The 16,758-nt window shown below is 48.1% G+C and overlaps 9 protein-coding genes across 10 annotated transcripts; 6 read left to right on the forward strand and 3 right to left on the reverse strand.

The window, feature by feature from the left end:
- Positions 1–326: 326 nt before the first annotated feature.
- On the reverse strand, positions 327–976 carry FVEG_17671 (hypothetical protein; the record flags this gene model as incomplete). The annotated part of the gene is made up of 2 exons (XM_018906899.1): positions 327–650; positions 704–976. 2 exons carry the CDS (start codon positions 974–976, stop codon positions 327–329), a joined length of 597 nt encoding a protein of 198 aa, XP_018762363.1.
- A 370-nt stretch (positions 977–1,346) lies between these two features.
- Positions 1,347–2,228, forward strand: FVEG_13939 (hypothetical protein; the record flags this gene model as incomplete). The annotated part of the gene is made up of 3 exons (XM_018903281.1): positions 1,347–1,459; positions 1,507–1,847; positions 1,899–2,228. The coding sequence occupies exons 1-3, from the start codon at positions 1,405–1,407 to the stop codon at positions 2,226–2,228; spliced, it is 726 nt and encodes a 241-aa protein (XP_018762362.1). The 5' UTR covers positions 1,347–1,404.
- A 281-nt stretch (positions 2,229–2,509) lies between these two features.
- FVEG_13938 (hypothetical protein) lies at positions 2,510–4,312 on the forward strand. The gene is made up of 4 exons (XM_018903280.1): positions 2,510–2,703; positions 2,755–3,122; positions 3,169–3,434; positions 3,482–4,312. Exons 1-4 carry the CDS (start codon positions 2,681–2,683, stop codon positions 4,238–4,240), a joined length of 1,416 nt encoding a protein of 471 aa, XP_018762361.1. The 5' UTR covers positions 2,510–2,680; the 3' UTR covers positions 4,241–4,312.
- A 49-nt stretch (positions 4,313–4,361) lies between these two features.
- Positions 4,362–6,352, reverse strand: FVEG_13937 (hypothetical protein). The gene is made up of 2 exons (XM_018903279.1): positions 5,987–6,352; positions 4,362–5,933 (listed from the first exon to the last, which is right to left on the reverse strand). The coding sequence occupies exons 1-2, from the start codon at positions 6,178–6,180 to the stop codon at positions 4,403–4,405; spliced, it is 1,725 nt and encodes a 574-aa protein (XP_018762360.1). The 5' UTR covers positions 6,181–6,352; the 3' UTR covers positions 4,362–4,402.
- Positions 6,353–6,931: 579 nt separating this feature from the next.
- Positions 6,932–7,045, forward strand: FVEG_13936 (hypothetical protein; the record flags this gene model as incomplete). The annotated part of the gene is made up of 1 exon (XM_018903278.1): positions 6,932–7,045. One exon carries the CDS (start codon positions 6,932–6,934, stop codon positions 7,043–7,045), a length of 114 nt encoding a protein of 37 aa, XP_018762359.1.
- Positions 7,046–7,093: 48 nt separating this feature from the next.
- FVEG_13935 (hypothetical protein) lies at positions 7,094–8,938 on the forward strand. The gene is made up of 3 exons (XM_018903277.1): positions 7,094–7,276; positions 7,333–7,907; positions 7,959–8,938. The coding sequence occupies exons 1-3, from the start codon at positions 7,264–7,266 to the stop codon at positions 8,859–8,861; spliced, it is 1,491 nt and encodes a 496-aa protein (XP_018762358.1). The 5' UTR covers positions 7,094–7,263; the 3' UTR covers positions 8,862–8,938.
- Positions 8,939–11,057: 2,119 nt separating this feature from the next.
- On the forward strand, positions 11,058–12,356 carry FVEG_13934 (subtilisin; the record flags this gene model as incomplete). Its single annotated transcript, XM_018903276.1, has 2 exons — positions 11,058–11,375; positions 11,427–12,356. The coding sequence occupies 2 exons, from the start codon at positions 11,058–11,060 to the stop codon at positions 12,354–12,356; spliced, it is 1,248 nt and encodes a 415-aa protein (XP_018762357.1).
- Positions 12,357–13,144: 788 nt separating this feature from the next.
- FVEG_13933 (hypothetical protein) lies at positions 13,145–15,125 on the forward strand. 2 transcript variants are annotated; one of them, XM_018903274.1, is made up of 9 exons: positions 13,145–13,427; positions 13,480–13,667; positions 13,714–13,755; positions 13,804–13,870; positions 13,928–13,955; positions 14,006–14,018; positions 14,066–14,155; positions 14,205–14,547; positions 14,617–15,125. In XM_018903274.1, exons 1-9 carry the CDS (start codon positions 13,332–13,334, stop codon positions 14,851–14,853), a joined length of 1,104 nt encoding a protein of 367 aa, XP_018762355.1. In that variant the 5' UTR covers positions 13,145–13,331; the 3' UTR covers positions 14,854–15,125. The 2 variants fall into 2 exon arrangements, with proteins under 2 accessions (XP_018762355.1, XP_018762356.1); XM_018903275.1 differs by lacking the exon at positions 14,617–15,125 and having other exon boundaries at positions 14,205–14,581.
- Positions 15,126–15,160: 35 nt separating this feature from the next.
- On the reverse strand, positions 15,161–16,342 carry FVEG_17670 (hypothetical protein; the record flags this gene model as incomplete). Its single annotated transcript, XM_018906898.1, has 1 exon — positions 15,161–16,342. One exon carries the CDS (start codon positions 16,340–16,342, stop codon positions 15,161–15,163), a length of 1,182 nt encoding a protein of 393 aa, XP_018762354.1.
- Between the last annotated feature and the right edge of the window lie 416 nt (positions 16,343–16,758).

Consider the following 16,758-nt stretch of genomic DNA (forward strand, 5'->3'; position numbering starts at 1 on the left):
TTGGGATGGCTAGTTGTGATATGAACCTCCTGCGAGTCAAGATAGCATGGCCAGATGATCGATCACCTTGGGGCTCCGCCTACCTTGTACGGTTAGTCTTATCGCTCAGCTCTGCCCAGGAGCCGGGATCTTGTCCGAAACGCGGGGGGTGCGGGGACAGTCCAGCATAAGATTGGGTAGCTTGGTGAAATACGGCAAGAATCTTTGACCAGTATCGACTTTTAACCGTGGCCTACTTGAGCACATACCATAGCTGAACCCAAGGTTCTTACATGAGATGAATCACTTAGTTAATGAGATTTTATTAAATCGGTCTAGTCCACTGTTTATCTGCCCACGTAAACATCCTCAACCTTCTGTCCAAGGAAGTTAGTCAACCGCCAGCAATCTATGACAGCAGACCCTCCGTATGACTGCAAAGCCCCGATGGCCACAATGCCATTCATCCAATTATACGGACTATTTCCTGATGCTTCAAAAGTGATATGAGTAAAGTATTCCACCTCGTCCTGCGTGTAATCCACGTCGATCGAGTCTGGCTGCGAGAACTCGATACCTGGCCCAGGTCGGAATAAACCACGAGCCTGCACAAAGATATGATGGCCATCATTTGTTTTGATCGTGTACCTCGCATCAAGCTTATAGTAAATCTATTTCTTGGTCAACACACAATGCGACAACGCGTGTAGTGAGTGAGGCCAACCTTTTTGGAATGAACCTGTTCTGCCCAATCGGCACCACTATTCTCGACAAGGGTGCCCTCTATACCTGGTCCCTTCACAGTACCAGACTCAATACTTGCGATTGACCTCGTGATACCTGTGCCCTGTATATTCTCAATATCGTAGCCATTGGTTGGGTGCATCTTGGCGACAAGGCGATACACAAATTCCAAACCCGGAGCTCGCATCGCCGGCATGTCGGGGTAAAGCTGATTGCCAGGGCTTGGCTGCGTAGTTTGAGATGGCTGCGACATTGCTTCGATATCTGGAACGATAGATGTCTATTGGATGGCTGGATGAGTTTTAGTGCTATCTCTAAACTGTCGGATCTATTAACCTTGTTTATATAACTACGCATTTCCTACACCATGATTCTCGAGATCATAGAAACACGCTTTGCGACATGTAGGGCAATCAATTCCGCGCGGCACTGCTTGCGTTTCTGGGTGTAGCGCAGACTTGTTGTTGATCTTTGCCGCTTTCAGCAACCGGTGCCGCGCAGATTGAGGTTCCAGACCTTGTCTCCGGTTTCTGCACTAAAACGAGACAGGGACAGGTTTCACGGGCTCCGACAATACGATAGCCCGCTTACCCATCGTTCGAAGTCTTTGACAGAGAAGATACAGATAAGACAGTCGCGCAGCAGTCACCATCGCTCCTAGCATCACTGTTCCGGGTCATCATGTCAAAACTGATCAAGAGTTCGTGTAAAGTCCAGATGAGGCCACTTGGCCTAGGTATGGTCATTGATCTCTCCATCAGCTACCTCACTAAATATTTCCAGACCATGGCTCGATCAAGACTGCTGCTGAGATCATTAGCCTTTCTTTCGCCTCAGATCCCTTGATCCGTTGGCTCTCTCGTGATCGCTCTGGTCCAGGCTGGGAGACTCTGACGCCTACCCTGCAGCAATGGCAAGAGGCACGTCTACGCGATTATGCGGTCCGTGGAATCGCTATGGAAGCGGTTACAATGGATGGCGCTCATAAAAGCCTTGGCTCTTGTTTTCTGTTTCCTCCTGGGCCATTGTATCGGTGGCTGAATCCAGTGTGGTGGCCGCAATATCTGAGAGTGCTATTGGATGAGTGGTGGGTTCAGCCAATCGAACCGTTCTGTTCAGAAAAGGTGATATACGTTACACCCGGCAGTAATAGCAGATCTAACAAACCTTCACAGAGAATCGGAATCATGATGGAGTCTCATCCCGATTTCGAGGAGAGAATCAAGAAGAAGTACCCACCGAATTCTCTTTACTACCTCGAGATCGCTGCGGTCAGACCTGATTCACAAGGGATGGGAGTTGGGAGAGCTATCATGCAATGGGTGGTGCAGGAGCTAGGAGCCTCTCCATGCTATATTGAGTGTACAGACCAGAAGAATGTCGCGATCTACCTCAAGTATGGATTTGAGCTTGTTGAAGAGGCGGAGTTGGGGGACGAGGAGGACGCAATGCCACCAACGACTTTATCTTACTCGATTAGAGATACATCGACACTCAACAATTAGTGCGAAAGAAGATATTTGGCGAGAAACTCTCAGAGGCTTTGGTTCTTTCTTATTTCTTTATGCTTAAACGTATCTTTGAAGTGACTTATGAGAGGTGAACGTTATGTAGAAGATTTACCGTTTATGCAACTGTTATGCATACGCTAAGCGACCTTAAGTTAGCTCGCCCTATTATCATTTCCCTGCTATCGTTATCGCTCTCCAATGATACGCGTATCTCGACGCTAGTCTATCTCAGGCCTCTACAATCCCCCTTCCTGATCTTGATCTTTGGCTCGTGGCGATGAGCTATCTCGGCCCGAGGCATCACCCCTCACGTCGATAAAGGCATTGCAGAAGATTTCTTGATGACAATGGACGTCGTTCTTTTATCGGAAGTTACTGTTACCACCGTATAACTGATCCACGTCGCGTTGTAACCCCCTCCCGTCACGCGGTTGGCTCAAACATCCATGGGCTCACGGTCGCGACGCGGGTAAGTAACTGGTTCATAGCAGCGGCAATATCTCATACTAAGACTTTCCAGTTGTTGGACTTGTAAGAGAAGACACAAGAAATGTGACGAGAAACGACCAGTCTGTGAAAGATGCGTCCAAGCGGGCATGACCTGCGAGGGCTACAAAACACGATTGACATGGGGTTCTTCAGACACCGCAAGCGCAGCAGGGGGTGGCATAGTCTTGAAACCGGTTCGTCCGCCACGCCAAAAGGGTAAATCTCTACGTAATACTAGAGAAATTCCTGTTATTGAGAGCATGGGTGACGAGGTGGTCAACTTGCCGGACTTTTCCTCCGTACAGTCACCGGATGACCTGGACCTGCTATGCCTGCAATTCGAAGCATTTTCTGATGGTTTGCCAGACGAGGAAGTCTCACAAAAGCTCATGGACAGTTGTAAGTAGATACGCTGATGTATTGTAATCATCTAACCAGTGTATAGTTACTACTATCGGATGGCAGACGATCACAGGCCGAGCTGGACATGACACCATGTTCAAGTCCGACATTTTACCACTTTGTGAAGATAGTATCTGTCTCAAGCACGCTTGCTTAGCGTATCAAGCAAGTCTCGATGTTGATACCAGTCATTTGACACCTCTATACATGCAATCGGCTCTTTCAAACTATCTCAATGACTTGGAAAACCCCAACATGCTGTGCCAAGATGTGACTTTGGCAACCGGGGTGCTGTTATGCAGCGTCAGCGTAAGTGGGAAAGCAAATACGTACAAGAGCCACACTAACGCTTGCAGATAAACTCACTGTATATCTGGTCACCGCTGCTGAAAGGCCTCCACGGAGTCCTTCAAGCACGGGAGCTATTGAATGATCCACAGAGGCCCCCCGTGGCGAATCACCTCCTTGAAGCTGTTGGGTTATTGGATATACCGTTCTTCACTCTGAATAGGATTACACCATCGCTGGAAATATGGAAATCCCACGTCCAACCACACAAACACTCTGGCGTTGAGCAAATTTCAGGGATACCTTATAGTCTAATGAACCTGCTAGCGAACATGGACTCCACCACCATCGAACAAGATTTGTTGCGGTGGCCTGGAGAACTCGGCGATGAGTTCGCACAGATCCACCTCTGGGAAGCGTTCCGACTCGCCGGTATTCTTCACAGCCGTTGTCTGGCTGATCATAACCAAGATCAAACAACACCACCAAGAGCCAACATCAGCACCGAAATATTACGGATGAAGGTGTTTGCATCCATCCAAGCAATTATCGGGATCGGCACCTTCAACTTTCGACTGTCACTCGCCAGGGCCATACTATACCCTCTCTTCATAGCTGGCATTCTGGCAGAAAATGCTCAAGAACAGCAGCTGACACGTGTGGCCTTCCAGTACATAATGCAAAAAGGACAGGAGGGAACGGAGCAGATAATCATGGATATTGTGGCAAAGGTTTGGAAGAATGGGAAGGGCGGCAACGAAGCATCCAAGTTGATGATAGCTACTGAGGCTACGGCGGAGCTGAATGCTGAGATTCATCTTTACTAAAGTTAGATGAGGTCAGAATAAGAGCATCTCAAAGCCTAAACCTAATGATTGTGTAATATGTGCGCGGGCCCAGCACAAAGTGCCTTGATTAAGAAAAGCAAGGCCCATAAAGATCAGGATACCAGAGTGAAGAACGTGGGGATCATATAAAGCTCCCACTATCTAAGCTAAAACTGCTTCCTTGATTCCGACAGCACCAGCGACTGCTGGTCCGGCCTTGATATTCTCACTCAACTGACGAGGTCCATTCTCGAAAGTCCCCATCTTGTCCCTCTTAATAGCAATGTTATCAATAGCCGTCATAAACTCTTCCAGCACACCCATGTCAAGAATCTTCTGCATACGAGTGTATCTTCGTACATTCTCATCCTCAGCTTCCGTAACGACTCTGCTAGTCTCATTGGGACCAAACCTCATCCATCGACCACCATCAGCGAACCGAGGCCATGGATCTTTACCGTAGGAGAAGTCGATAAAGCTACCAGCCATAGTTCTTGCAAGTTTCTGCTGGCCTGGAGTCAATCTCTCATCGAAGTTAAGGAAGACATAGAGCAGGTCGAGTGCATGGTAAGCTTGACCTTTGAATATACTGTCATGAGTGCACACCTGGTCAAAGTGATAACCGAAAGTTTTCGGAATATTTGAGCGGTGAACAGCGATCCAGTTGTGGATCTTGAAAGCCGAATCGCCTGTCATGTCTTCCAAGGCTTTCAGAAGCTCCTCATTGGAGAGATCAGGCGTGACACCATACAGAGCCATGATCTCATCAGTAGCTTTGTCACTCAAGAACTTCTTCATTCCAGTTTTCCATGAGTCAAAAGTCTCCTCAGCAAGATCATCAGTGAAAATCATAGCTTCGTCGGTAGTATCTCCAACCATGTAGCTCTTAAGCCATGCCGGAGGTGAAGTAATAGTGTCCGCGGTAGGCCTTTCCTTATGGAAAACGCCATCATCGCATGGGTTTCCTGTGGCATTGAGAAGGCCCTCGACTGGGATTGTTGCAGCAGCGACAACAGCCTCAGGGGCATTTCGAAGCTGATCGAGGGCAGAAGGAGAGTCCGCATCAATGCCAAGATATTTCAACAAAGCGCGGTAATGCTTTTCGTGGTGCTCCAATGGCCAAGTCTGGATAGTGTTCAAATGGCCGGACATGGCGATGGCGCGATGAAAGGGCGCCGGGTTCTTCGCAGCGATATGGTGGGAAACACTTATGCCCCCAGCAGATTCGCCATAGATGGTAACGCTGTCTGGGTCACCGCCAAAAGAGGCGATGTAGCGATTCACCCAATGCAGAGCAACCTGCTGATCGTAAAGACCAAAGTTACCTACGCCCTCAAGACCATCGTGCTCTATATCTTCTTTGATTGCGGCTGATGCGAGAAAGCCGCCGAGGCCGACTCGATAGTTGAGGTTGACTGTGACAACAGGCGTGTTGCGGGCTGCTGCAAAGGTCGTCAAGTTGACGCAATCGAAGACGCCCTTATTGGCACCGCCAAAAAGAAAAGACCCGCCATGGATGTAAACCATAACGGGCAATTTCGCACCAGAGTCAGAGCCCAGTTTTGGTGTCGTGATGTTCATGACAAGGCAGTTGAGTTCATCTTCGATTGGCTCTTCAAAATGGGGCGCAATATCAACTGGGATAAGGATATCTTCAGGTGTATTGTACTCTGGCGGGTTTGGCGCGCTGGGCCTATAAAACAGATTTAGTAATGATTTAAAAGTTGGGAAATCGATGTTAATTACCCCAGTTTTGTCCCATCGTGAAAATTGTTAGGCCATGAAGTCCTGAGTTGAGAACGTGTCCAACGCTTGGAGAGGGATGCGTAGGGAATGCCACAGAATTGGTGGATGTTGTTAGGGAAGCTCAGGCCCTTCGCAACACCAAGGCCCTGAACGCTGAGCTCTGTAGTACCGATTGGGGTTTTGCTGGCGGGCATGTTGACCAAGTTATCGAAGAAAAGCTCGTGATTAGAAAAGAGACACTAAGAAATGAGCCTCTTTGGTAGAAACACTTCTACAAAGTCCCTGAGCAGTTTTTATAAGCTTGATAACAATGACTTTCATTTACCCTCAAACACTTCAATTGCAGAGGGCCATTTGCCGCGTTGGAGATGCCAGTATCCGTCAACGCTTGGTGATTCACTAACTCGATTAAGCAGGCTGAGGAGCGTCTAAACCCCCGCAAACGCCCCGTTCGCTAGCGAGTCTAGCTGACACGAGCAGCGACATGATAATAATATTCTCCGCAAATACGGCTGATTGTCGGTGTGGGTGACTTGCGTCGGCGAAAGGAACCCCTCAAGGTGCTCCAAGGCGGGGTTTGTAGATTGTGTTTTACGGATCCCGAGAATGCCGTCGCAGAGACCGAGGGTTCCGTATGTAAGAATCTGGCAACTGGCGACGATCTGGGGGATGGATACTTAGTATATTGGATTAAGTGCCTCACTCAGCCTGACCTGGCCATTCTAAAGATCTCTATACTAGAACATTGCCAGCCAAGAATGAATGGCGCATAGAGTTAGAGAGGACTTTCGTTTCGTTACCAGAAAGTTATACTGCAACCAACGGGAACAATGATGACTGATAGCGATACTAACAAGTATGCTCAAGTAGAGAATTTCGCTATCGACAGGAGTGAAGACTGTGAAGACCTACTGAGTGAAGCCATCTCGAGACCTGTGACGATGCATGCCCCGCCAATCGGGTCGTTGCACGGGCGATATCGATGATCTAGACCCGATGAAGCATGCCTATGCGAGGGGTGATGACCCGATGATCTTCAGGGATCATGCCAAGCGATAGATAAGAGAAAGACCATATCGAGGCAATAGATTACACAGTTATCGTACTTGTTGACTATATCTCTAGAGCTGGATTCTTCCAGGTCCTGATTCACATTGACCAGGAACATCATCTTCTGACGCATCTTGTGACCCCAACGAGCAACCTTTACCCCGCGCCTAACATTCCAATTGATAACGGGAATTGCGAATACAACAAATACTCATCGGTGTGCGAAAATGGCTGATAGCAGTAAGCCTACGGCCCTCTGCCTGTCTCTCATCGCTTGCTCTGGCTCACCGCAGTAGAATTCATTCAAGATGTCGTGAAGCTCATCACGGTTCAATCTGGGCTACCGAGTTCAAACCCGACGACCCCGACCTGGCAGACTCCAACCCATCCAACCGTAGCAAACGCACGGTCCCAAGACTTGCCCTCAGAGACCGATATCATCATCATTGGTTCAGGTATTACTGGTATCGGTACCGCGCACTCCCTCTTGAACCATCCGAAAGGAACTGGTCTCAAAGTGACTATGCTTGAGGCCCGCGCGGCCGTAAGCGGAGCGACTGGTCGAAATGGAGGACATCTTGTCTCTGATAGCGATTCCTTGTTTCCAGCTCTTGCAGAAACTATTGGCGTTGAGCGTGCGGTAGAGACTGTGCGGTTTAGTGACGCGAACATTCGTCGCCTGAAGGAGCTTATCGCTCAGTTGAGCCCTGAGGATAGAGAAGCAGTGGAATTTCGCGAGGTGACATCAGCAACGTCCTTTACTGATCACAGTTCATTTCGAGGAGCCATTGAGGAAGTCAAAAAACTGCTTGAAGCGGTGCCTGACAGTGATATCAAGTTCAAAGTATACAATAGGGAGGAAGCGGCCAAGGTAAATTTAGCAATACTCGTTTAGGCATCAACTGCTGACTGCTTGTACCAGGTTTTCAATTTCGCAAATACCGTCGGCGCAGTTGCACAAACCGGAGTCGCAGCCCTGTGGCCATATCGACTTTTGACCGCAGTCTTGGCCTCCTTGACAAAAGAGTTCTCAGACCGTTTCTCACTCGAGACGAACACGCCCGTTCTCTCAGTTCAAGTTCAAAACGATACTTTAGAATATCCGTATCTAGTGCGCACATCGAGAGGATTTATTCGAGCTAAACATGTCATTCATTGCACTAATGGGTATTCAAGCCATTTGATTCCCGGTCTCGTTGGCAATCTATATCCATTACGAGGAACCATGTCTACGCAGAAACTTGGCCCGAAATTTCCGCGAGCCGGCCACAACATGTCTTGGTCACAAGTATCTCTTGGTACATATGACGCAAAGACTGGACATATCCATCTGGGCCTCTACTACGCTCAACAGAATGCAAAGACTGGAGTAATGTTCCTCGGTGGTGAATCCCAAAGCCTTGGTGGTCTTCTCACGAGCGATGACTCAAACGTCGCAGAGGATGCTCGCCAGACTCTAACTTCTGCAGCCCCCATGATCTGGAAAGATGCAGCTCCCGCAGAGGCATTGAATGTCTGGTCCGGAATAATGGGGTTCACGGCAGATGGTATGCCTATCGTGGGAAAGCTTCCGCAGAAGCTCACGGGCCGAAATGGAAGTGGGGAGTGGATTGCCGCGGGATTCAACGGTCATGGGATGGATAAGTGCTGGCTTACTGGCGAGGCTATTGCAAGGATGGTGCTAGGGGAGGCTGATGTCCCTGGATTTCCCAAGGCATACCTGTTGAGTGACGATCGGATGGGGAGTTGGTCACCTCAGGGAGCTGCCGAAACTCTGATGGATCATATCATGGTTGGGAGCCAGGTTCCGACAAGCCATCTTTAGTCTTCATCATGTGCTTTATAGCTTAGCAAAAATACCCTTTAAGGACTTATGAGTAAAAGAATGAACGTGTACACGAGACTTTCCAACATTGTGACAAGCTTGGCTCTTGTAAAGATTGGGATACCGTTCAATGCCTGAGTATAGCAACTTATATGGTCTGGCGTCCTATATTTAAAATAACATTATGGGGCTTGAAAACACCAGCAACAACTGGCCCATTGCGAGACAGAGTTTTCAGACGAGAGTACAGTTAGTAACCACAAAAGACGGTTAGAGAAATTGGGCCCCATGTTCCATCAAGGAGTTTTAGACCAATCCAAAACTCAGGGAACCCCTTGCTCAGCAAGGTCTCCCTATAGCATATGACTGACGAACAAGGAGCTGCGATGAATGCACACTTCAGATTGAATCAAGTAAAACCAACCAGCAGGAATTGCAATACACGATCTTAGTCTGCTATTTAGAGTTATTGAATAAGCTTAATAAGCTTGTATCTCAGCCGTCTCACCTAAGAGGCCGCTCGTAGCTTCATCACCTCATTCAAAACACCTGGTGGTGGGCTAACACATCCGATTTCGGTCTCAATCCTAAAGACAGCTTATCAGCGCTATTTGGCTTTGGAGACTGGCCTGCGACGACTTTTGTGATCCACCCCTCATACGCACTTGAGCAAGGTGATATGGTTAGCCGCTCCACGCTTCAGCCCACAAAGCTATCACATACCAGAAACTCTTTGACCAATGGTATACTACTTCATGAAGCTCGAGAAACGGCGGCTTCGAAATTCACTAAAATAGTAGGCCATCCATCGGAATCCGAGCCAGCCTCGTGGCCACCTGGCTCTGGAATGTAGTGGTCATTTCCCCTCTAGAAACACGCGCTATCGAAAGTCTCAAGCCACAACCGACTTGGGACCTGCAGCTGAACATGAGATTGATAAAAAGCAAAAGGTTTATGGTTCTGGAAAATAGTGAAGATTGTGTTTTCGAGTGGACTTGTGTATGCGTGCCATTACCACCAGGCGTTATTCTACAGTTGAAGATATTATTGAGGTATACTGATACTGATCGAAGTGTTTGCCAACTGATTTCCAGCGACCGAAAGACGCCATTTGAGACAATATACTGTTTCAGAACGTATGCAGGTTGTTCATGTTGGTCTAGGCCATGGTCTACGTAAGGAACAGGACTAATCCACATTGTACAACTCTGCCGACCAAAGATCATAGAACAAGCCACAATATGATACAATAGGGGCTCAGCAAGTCTAGCCACTCGAAGATGTGAACCGATAGATGAGCGCAGGGGGAGACCGGCGCAGCAGGCCCAGCCCATAAACATCGTGCAGTTGATCTTACCAGGCGATCTGTCATTAGATGGAATATCCATTGGATACACTATTGAAGATAGTAACATAGCTGATGCCTCTCAAACGATCGAATCTGTACACTGAATGGAACAAAGTATGAGCTAAGGCTGTGTTTTGTATGAGAAACGCTGTCGGAGAACGGGCCCTGAAGAGGCTCAAAAACCTTTACCCAGAAAATGGGCTATGATGACATTCAACCGGTTCCAATGCACTTGATGCAGGTCTTTGTATTTTACAGACATGCCACAGAAGAATGCCATTGTACTAGCCGGTGCAGCTGTATAAGAGGACACAATGCCATGTTCTCCCTTCCTTATCCCTCGCATTGTCACTCGGCCCCACGTGCGCCCCAATCCTTTCAAAAAGTCAAACAAATCGCGTTCATTTTTCTGTCTATTGATTTCAGACTTCTAGCCTAGATCAATTTCTTTCCGGAAAGGGAATACAGCTGCGAACTAGCATACTCAAACGAAAAATAGTCACCCGCAGCTCTGGAATTCGAGGTCTCTCCAACACAAGTCCAGCCACATCTAGACCAGCCACTGTTCGCTTTGAGGGAGCATTTTTGGATCTAGGGTCAATAGCTAAAAATTAAGCATGCTCAGGAACGGCCAGGGGCGGGTGGGGATGCACTTGTAGATCGCAATCAGCTACGGCGGTGCGCCATCTCGTTTGCACTATTTGCAGGTGAGCTTGGGCTGAGGAGAAGTCCCAGTGACGGTTTTGATATTAAATATGTAGAGCAGAATCTAAGGGCGGGTATATATGATCCGCCGCTGATCCTCCAAAAACTCTTCCAAGAAAACACCATCACTACTCTTCTTCGTCATGGTGAATTTCAAGAATATCGCTCTTGCAGTAAGCGTCCTTTTTGGATGTGGACTTGCCGTCCCTGCACCTGCTGCGCCTGCTGCTGAGGCTGGTGCTATCATCCCAGGTAGCTACATTATCACCTTGAAGCCCGAGGTTGATGCTGCCATGGCCAAGACCCATTTGAAATGGGTCAAAGGCGTTCACAAGAGAAGCCTCACCAAGCGCGAGACGGAAGTTGGTGTCGAAAAGACTTATGACAGCAAGTCTGGCTTCCAAGGATATGCTGGATCATTCGACACAGCGACAATCAAGGAGATTAAGAAAAGCCCAGATGTAAGCCAACACCTTTGATTATTAGTTTTACACGCTGACTGGCTTTTTGAGGTCCTGGCTGTTGAGCCCAACCGTGTATGGAAGCTTAATCGCATCAAGAGCAAGCGAAGCCTCGAGAAGAGAGATGAGATCACCCAGAAGAAGTCCACCTGGGGTCTCGGCACGATTTCTCATCGCAAAAAGGGCTACAAAGAGTATATCTATGATGAATACGCTGGCACTGACATGTATGCCTATGTTATTGATGGCGGTGTCAGAGTAACTCACAACGAGTTCGGTGGTCGCGCAAAGGCTGCGTGGACGAACTGGAAAGGCAATAATAAGGATGACGACGGTCACGGAACCCATGTTGCTGGTACAATTGCTGGTAAGACCTATGGTGTTGCCAAGAAGGCCAGCATTCTCTCTCTTAAGGTCTTCAATGGTGATGAGTCTGATACGTCTATCGTCCTTGACGCTTTCAACTGGGCCGTCAACGATATCATCAAGAAAGATCGCACATGGCGAGCCGTTATCAACATGTCTCTCGGCGGTGAAAAGTCCGCTGCCTTCAACAAAGCTGTTGACACTGCATCCAAGAAAGGTGTCGTTACAGTTGTCGCGTCCGGTAACGATGCCATAGATGCTGCCAAGGAGTCGCCTGGTTCTGCATCGAGCGCAATCACTGTCGGAGCGATCGATTCCAATTGGGCTGTTGCTGACTTCTCCAACTGGGGAAAGACAGTTGACATCTTGGCCCCGGGAGTAGGCATCACCTCAGCTGGCCACAAATCCAATACTTACACCTTCACCGAGGATGGAACTTCCATGGCTGCTCCTCACGTTGCGGGGTTGGTCTTGTATGCGATGAGCGTGGAGGAAGTCGAGGGAGTTGCTGATATTACCGCTTGGTTGAAGGAGCTGGCGACTCCGAAGAAGATTTCTGGAAATCTTCGTGGAGCGCCTAATCTGATCGCAAATAATGGCAATTGGGTTCAGTAGAATGCCCGCGCAATCAAATTTGTATATGTCATGAAGTATTGAAGACGATCTAATAGTCAATTGCTCTTCAATGACCTTGCCGTCCACGGCCCGCTCGGCGTTGTTCAATTTATCGGATCGCGTGTGTCCTAAACTTCGGCAGTTCGTATGCTTACATGTGAGGTAAATGCTTGGGTAGTTTTGGGGCTATTTTTAACCCGCACCCTGATGATACTCGATCTTCCGGCGACCAGAAGAGTAATTGAGTTGAGCATCAATTCCGTGTCATCCAGATAACGATCCGACGATACCGATTATATTAATGATTGCTATCTCTGTAGTTATTTCTCCACCTCACAACCAATCATCCTCCATTCGTCGGAGAATGTCGGGCTCCGCGGGCCTCTACTTCTACTCCCTCGCGTCGGATTGATGGACATAATTTAGATCGACCGGATGTAACGGTAAAATAAAATCTACCAGCATGCAAAGACTGCAAATTCCGCCTACGCGGATATAACGGACACGTCCGACGTCTTGTGAGAGTCGTATTGTTCCCCTGTCACCCAACACAGCCTCCTTTCTGTCTCAGGCGGAAAAGATGGCAGCCTTTGCTTTCATATCATCAGCTCTCGATTGGCTCGGCTCTGTGGGATTTTCGCGTATTCACTCAATGAGACTGCCCGCGGAACGCTCCCGGTTATAAACAAATTGATGGCTCGCGTGGCACCAAGCCACTCAGGTGACGATCAAGTGTCCGAGCACCTGGAATGTTACCTCCAATAGGTTTGATCGGCACCGCCACGCCGTAGCACTTTGCCTTTTGCGCCTAGCAAATCAATATTGGCGTCGCAACCGAACGTGCCGCGCTACTGGGGGAACAAGCAGCCAGTGTCGTAATCAATGCTAAGTGAATTGACAAAACCCCCTCTTTGACCACGATTCCGTACCACTATCGTCGTTGAAGAAACCTCATACCACAAAGATTGCGATATTATGACTAGCGAACCTACAGAAACGCCTGGGTTGACTCTGCCACCCGCTCCAACGCCGGCTTGGGAGGTCTTACAGAATCTCCAGCAGGATCAAGAGGTCCGAGACTTGTGCGAGGAGTTCGGACATATTCGCTGACTTGAGTGACCAGAATCAAGATGCAGACCATGATGATGCCGAAACTGACGAGGGTTTTGATGGTCACAGTGACTCAGAACTAGATTCAGCCCTGGGATCCAATGTCGCGGACTCGACCTATTCTCTGACCTCAAGTATCTTTGAGTATCGAACCTTGCATGGCAGGACCTACCACTCGGATAGAGGCACAGCTCAATACTGGTATGCGCACTTCGGCTCATTATTTAGCTTTTCTGACGAGGCCAAGGGCATCGAATGATGATCAGGCTAGTCAATCGTTGGACCTCGCGTAGGTGAACCCTCCGGTGACATATGAGGAGGCGCTGACAGTAGCAAGACATCACTTTACTCTCCTTTTGCTGGAAGATAAACTTCATCTAGCACCTCTCAGGCCTGATATACATGTCAGTCCCACTAGTATTGGCGTATCGGATCTCATTTACTGACAATGGCTTTGGCAGAGAGTGCTTGATATTGGGACGGGAACAGGTAAGACGCCCCTGTATCAACTCTAACATCTGATTCTAATCAAGTTACAGCTATCTGGGCCATGTAAGTGACGTTGGAGAGGAAGTCGAGCGACGCTGATCATGATAAAGCGACTTTGCCGATGATCATCCCCAGGTCGAGGTCGTGGGCACTGAGATCAGCCCTATTCAGCCAACCTGGATGCCATCGAATCTACAGCTGTAAGCCCCCCTACTGGTAGTAATAGCATTGAAGCTCACCATCTGGTAGCGAAATCGAGGACTGTAATGATACCTGGACCTTCCGACCCGACTCTTTTGACTTCGTCCATATGAGATTTATGCTGGGAAGTATCACAGATTGGACTGCCACTTTCCGAGAAGCTTTCACAGCTTGTACCCCGGGCGGCTGGGTCGAGAGCTACGAAGTCTCATCCACTATGGAGAGTGACGATAATTCTATCCCAGATGGAAGCGCCATGAAACGCTGGGGCGAAGTATTCGAAGAAGGCGGCCAACGCGCAGGAAGAACTTTTGCCATCATCCGAGAAGATGTACAGAGGAATTCAATGGAAGAAGCAGGCTTTGTCAACATCCACGTTGTAGATCTCAAGGTAGGTTAAGATTACCTTTCTTTATACTCCGGACCAATTTTCTGGATCAGTCTAATAGTGTCGCAACAGGCACCAGTTGGAAGCTGGCATACGGAAGAACGACTCAAGCAGGTTGGACACTATATGCAGGCCGCTCTGGAGAGAGACTACGAAGGCTATCTTCTGTTCCTGGCGTGCGAGCTTTTGGGATGGACCGAAGAACAGGTCAGAGCTCTGTGCAACCAGCTCCGACGAGAGATCCGATCGGGTCAACATCATCCGTATTTCAGACAAAGAATTGTGTACGGTCAGAAGCCTGAGGCTTAGTACGAATCCTCCAGCGCTTTCTTGCTTTATAGGGCAGACCGCCCCAGATAGATTTATGTAAATTTAAGGCAGGTTTAGGATGCCTTTAGACGAGCTAGCTCGACTTTTAGGACAAGCGACTTGACTTTCTTATTCCAACTCTGGAGGATCTAACATGGGTCATGTGGCATTTCCATAGCTTCATAGGATAACCAATAACATCAACTCTATAATTCTATACCTAAGTAGGGTAATCCCGAGCTCATAAATGAACACCAGATGTTTAAGAGCCCTTTATACATTCCTGGAAATCTCATGGATGTGGTGGTTATAAGTGAAATACGCACAGCTCGGGTTGGTAGGCAGAAAGGTCATAAACTGCTTCTCGGGAGGCTCGTGGCTTGGCAAATGGACCCTGAGGCTCGAGAGGAAAGGTCCAAAACCCAAATGCAGTTTCAAGTCCGTTATCAGCCTGCTTGGGGATCGTGTATCCTGATGTCCATGGATTTATGGCGTGTAACCTTCTTTCCCAGTCAAACTTATCTTGCCACTTTTTACATTCGTCCTTTAGATAGTCCATAGCATCCGCTTTATCAGTGACGAATTGCTTCTGACATCCGTCAGCTGCATATGCGAATCTGAAGACACATGGCCTTCCTGCTCTTAGTTCCTGAAACCTGTTCCTCCAATCCAGAGCGATTCGCCCAAACCCAGGGAACGCAGCGAGGGAGACACTCTTGAGTACGTCATCCTCGATAGGACGTGGATCTTGCTGCCGCGAAAAGCTACCAGTCGCACCCACAACAGGAAGTGAACGGAGATATGTAAATGGGAGCGAGCACTTCGTGTAACAGAAATGATTCCTGATGTAAGCCAGTGTCACCCTAGGCAACGAGTAATGAATAAAGGTTACATGCTCAAGTCGTCTAACAACTTGGCGAAGCTCGTCCGAGGAAGCGGTATCTTTGTAGAAGCGATTGAAGAAGAAATTGCTCTTGATGTTCAAAGATACATTGAGTAGTCCTTTCTTTTTGCGGTCGTGGCGCCAAAGATCATTTGCAAGGGTTTTAAAGTGCTCGAACCCACGAATCTCCAGAGTGTCCAGCTCAGGGTTGAACCAAAACGTTCCCGGTGCGTGTAACCGTGACCCCTTGACGGAGTAGCAGGGAAGATGCACCCTATAGAATCGACAAGCACTCGCACGAGATTCGGAATTGGTGCCAAAAATAGCGTTAGGCCTTGGGGGATTCTTGAGTACTATTCTGTACTCTTGATCGGCACGTGGGAGCAATTCTGGCCGACAGAAATCTCCGGATCGGCTGTCTTTATACCAAAGCTCAACCGGGATATATCGCTCGCAGGCCAGGCTCTCCTCCCAAATCATGTCTCTAATTTCTATCGGGAGATATGGAAACAAATGAAATGTTAAGCTCGACTTTGCCGGTAAAGGATTGAACAGGCCTGCATGATGGGCAGGTGACTCTCCAGACGACAACTTAGAGGACTCCATGATGAAGATGGAAAATCGGAATGAAATTACTGAAGCTCTAGCAAACAAGGGGGAAGGCTTTTCTTTTATACACTGCGACTGAAAGTTGTTTGGTGACTCAAAACCTTGTCCATTGCTATCAGAAACTCTATGTTGGTCAAAGTTTGTTGAGCTATACTTTCACAGGCTGATGAATTATTTGCAGTTGCACATTTGACTCAAGACATATACTTCTGCGCATGAAACATGATTCGTCAACAGCTCTCTATCGTTTATCTCATAAACGGCGATACTGTTAATTGATGGACTGAGTATTAGACTTTGCAAGATGGCGATGACTGCTACCTCTAAGTTTAAACTTTAGGTTACGAACGTGGGTGATAAATTATAACGTGATATTTATTTTCTCCGATATAAGGTTTTAACTAGAAGCTTTC

The sequence above is a fragment of the Fusarium verticillioides genome, chromosome 8 (assembly GCF_000149555.1).
Source record: "Fusarium verticillioides 7600 chromosome 8, whole genome shotgun sequence".
Lineage (NCBI taxonomy): Eukaryota > Fungi > Ascomycota > Sordariomycetes > Hypocreales > Nectriaceae > Fusarium > Fusarium verticillioides.

Bases quoted from the DNA above. Each gene is read 5' to 3' on its own strand.
- FVEG_13938 (XM_018903280.1), top strand. From the start codon at position 2,681: ATGGGCTCACGGTCGCGACGCGG. The intron at 2,704-2,754 runs GTAAGTAACTGG...AAGACTTTCCAG, and splicing joins GGCTCACGGTCGCGACGCGG to TTGTTGGACTTGTAAGAGAA. The intron at 3,123-3,168 runs GTAAGTAGATAC...ACCAGTGTATAG, and splicing joins ACAAAAGCTCATGGACAGTT to TTACTACTATCGGATGGCAG.
- FVEG_13937 (XM_018903279.1), bottom strand. From the start codon at position 6,180: ATGCCCGCCAGCAAAACCCCAATCGGTACTACAGAGCTCAGCGTTCAG. The intron at 5,934-5,986 runs GTAATTAACATC...TCTGTTTTATAG, and splicing joins CACGATGGGACAAAACTGGG to GCCCAGCGCGCCAAACCCGC.
- FVEG_13935 (XM_018903277.1), top strand. The intron at 7,908-7,958 runs GTAAATTTAGCA...TGCTTGTACCAG, and splicing joins ATAGGGAGGAAGCGGCCAAG to GTTTTCAATTTCGCAAATAC.
- FVEG_13933 (XM_018903274.1), top strand. From the start codon at position 13,332: ATGACTAGCGAACCTACAGAAACGCCTGGGTTGACTCTGCCACCCGCT. The intron at 13,668-13,713 runs GTATGCGCACTT...GACGAGGCCAAG, and splicing joins AGAGGCACAGCTCAATACTG to GGCATCGAATGATGATCAGG. The intron at 13,756-13,803 runs GTAGGTGAACCC...GACAGTAGCAAG, and splicing joins AGTCAATCGTTGGACCTCGC to ACATCACTTTACTCTCCTTT.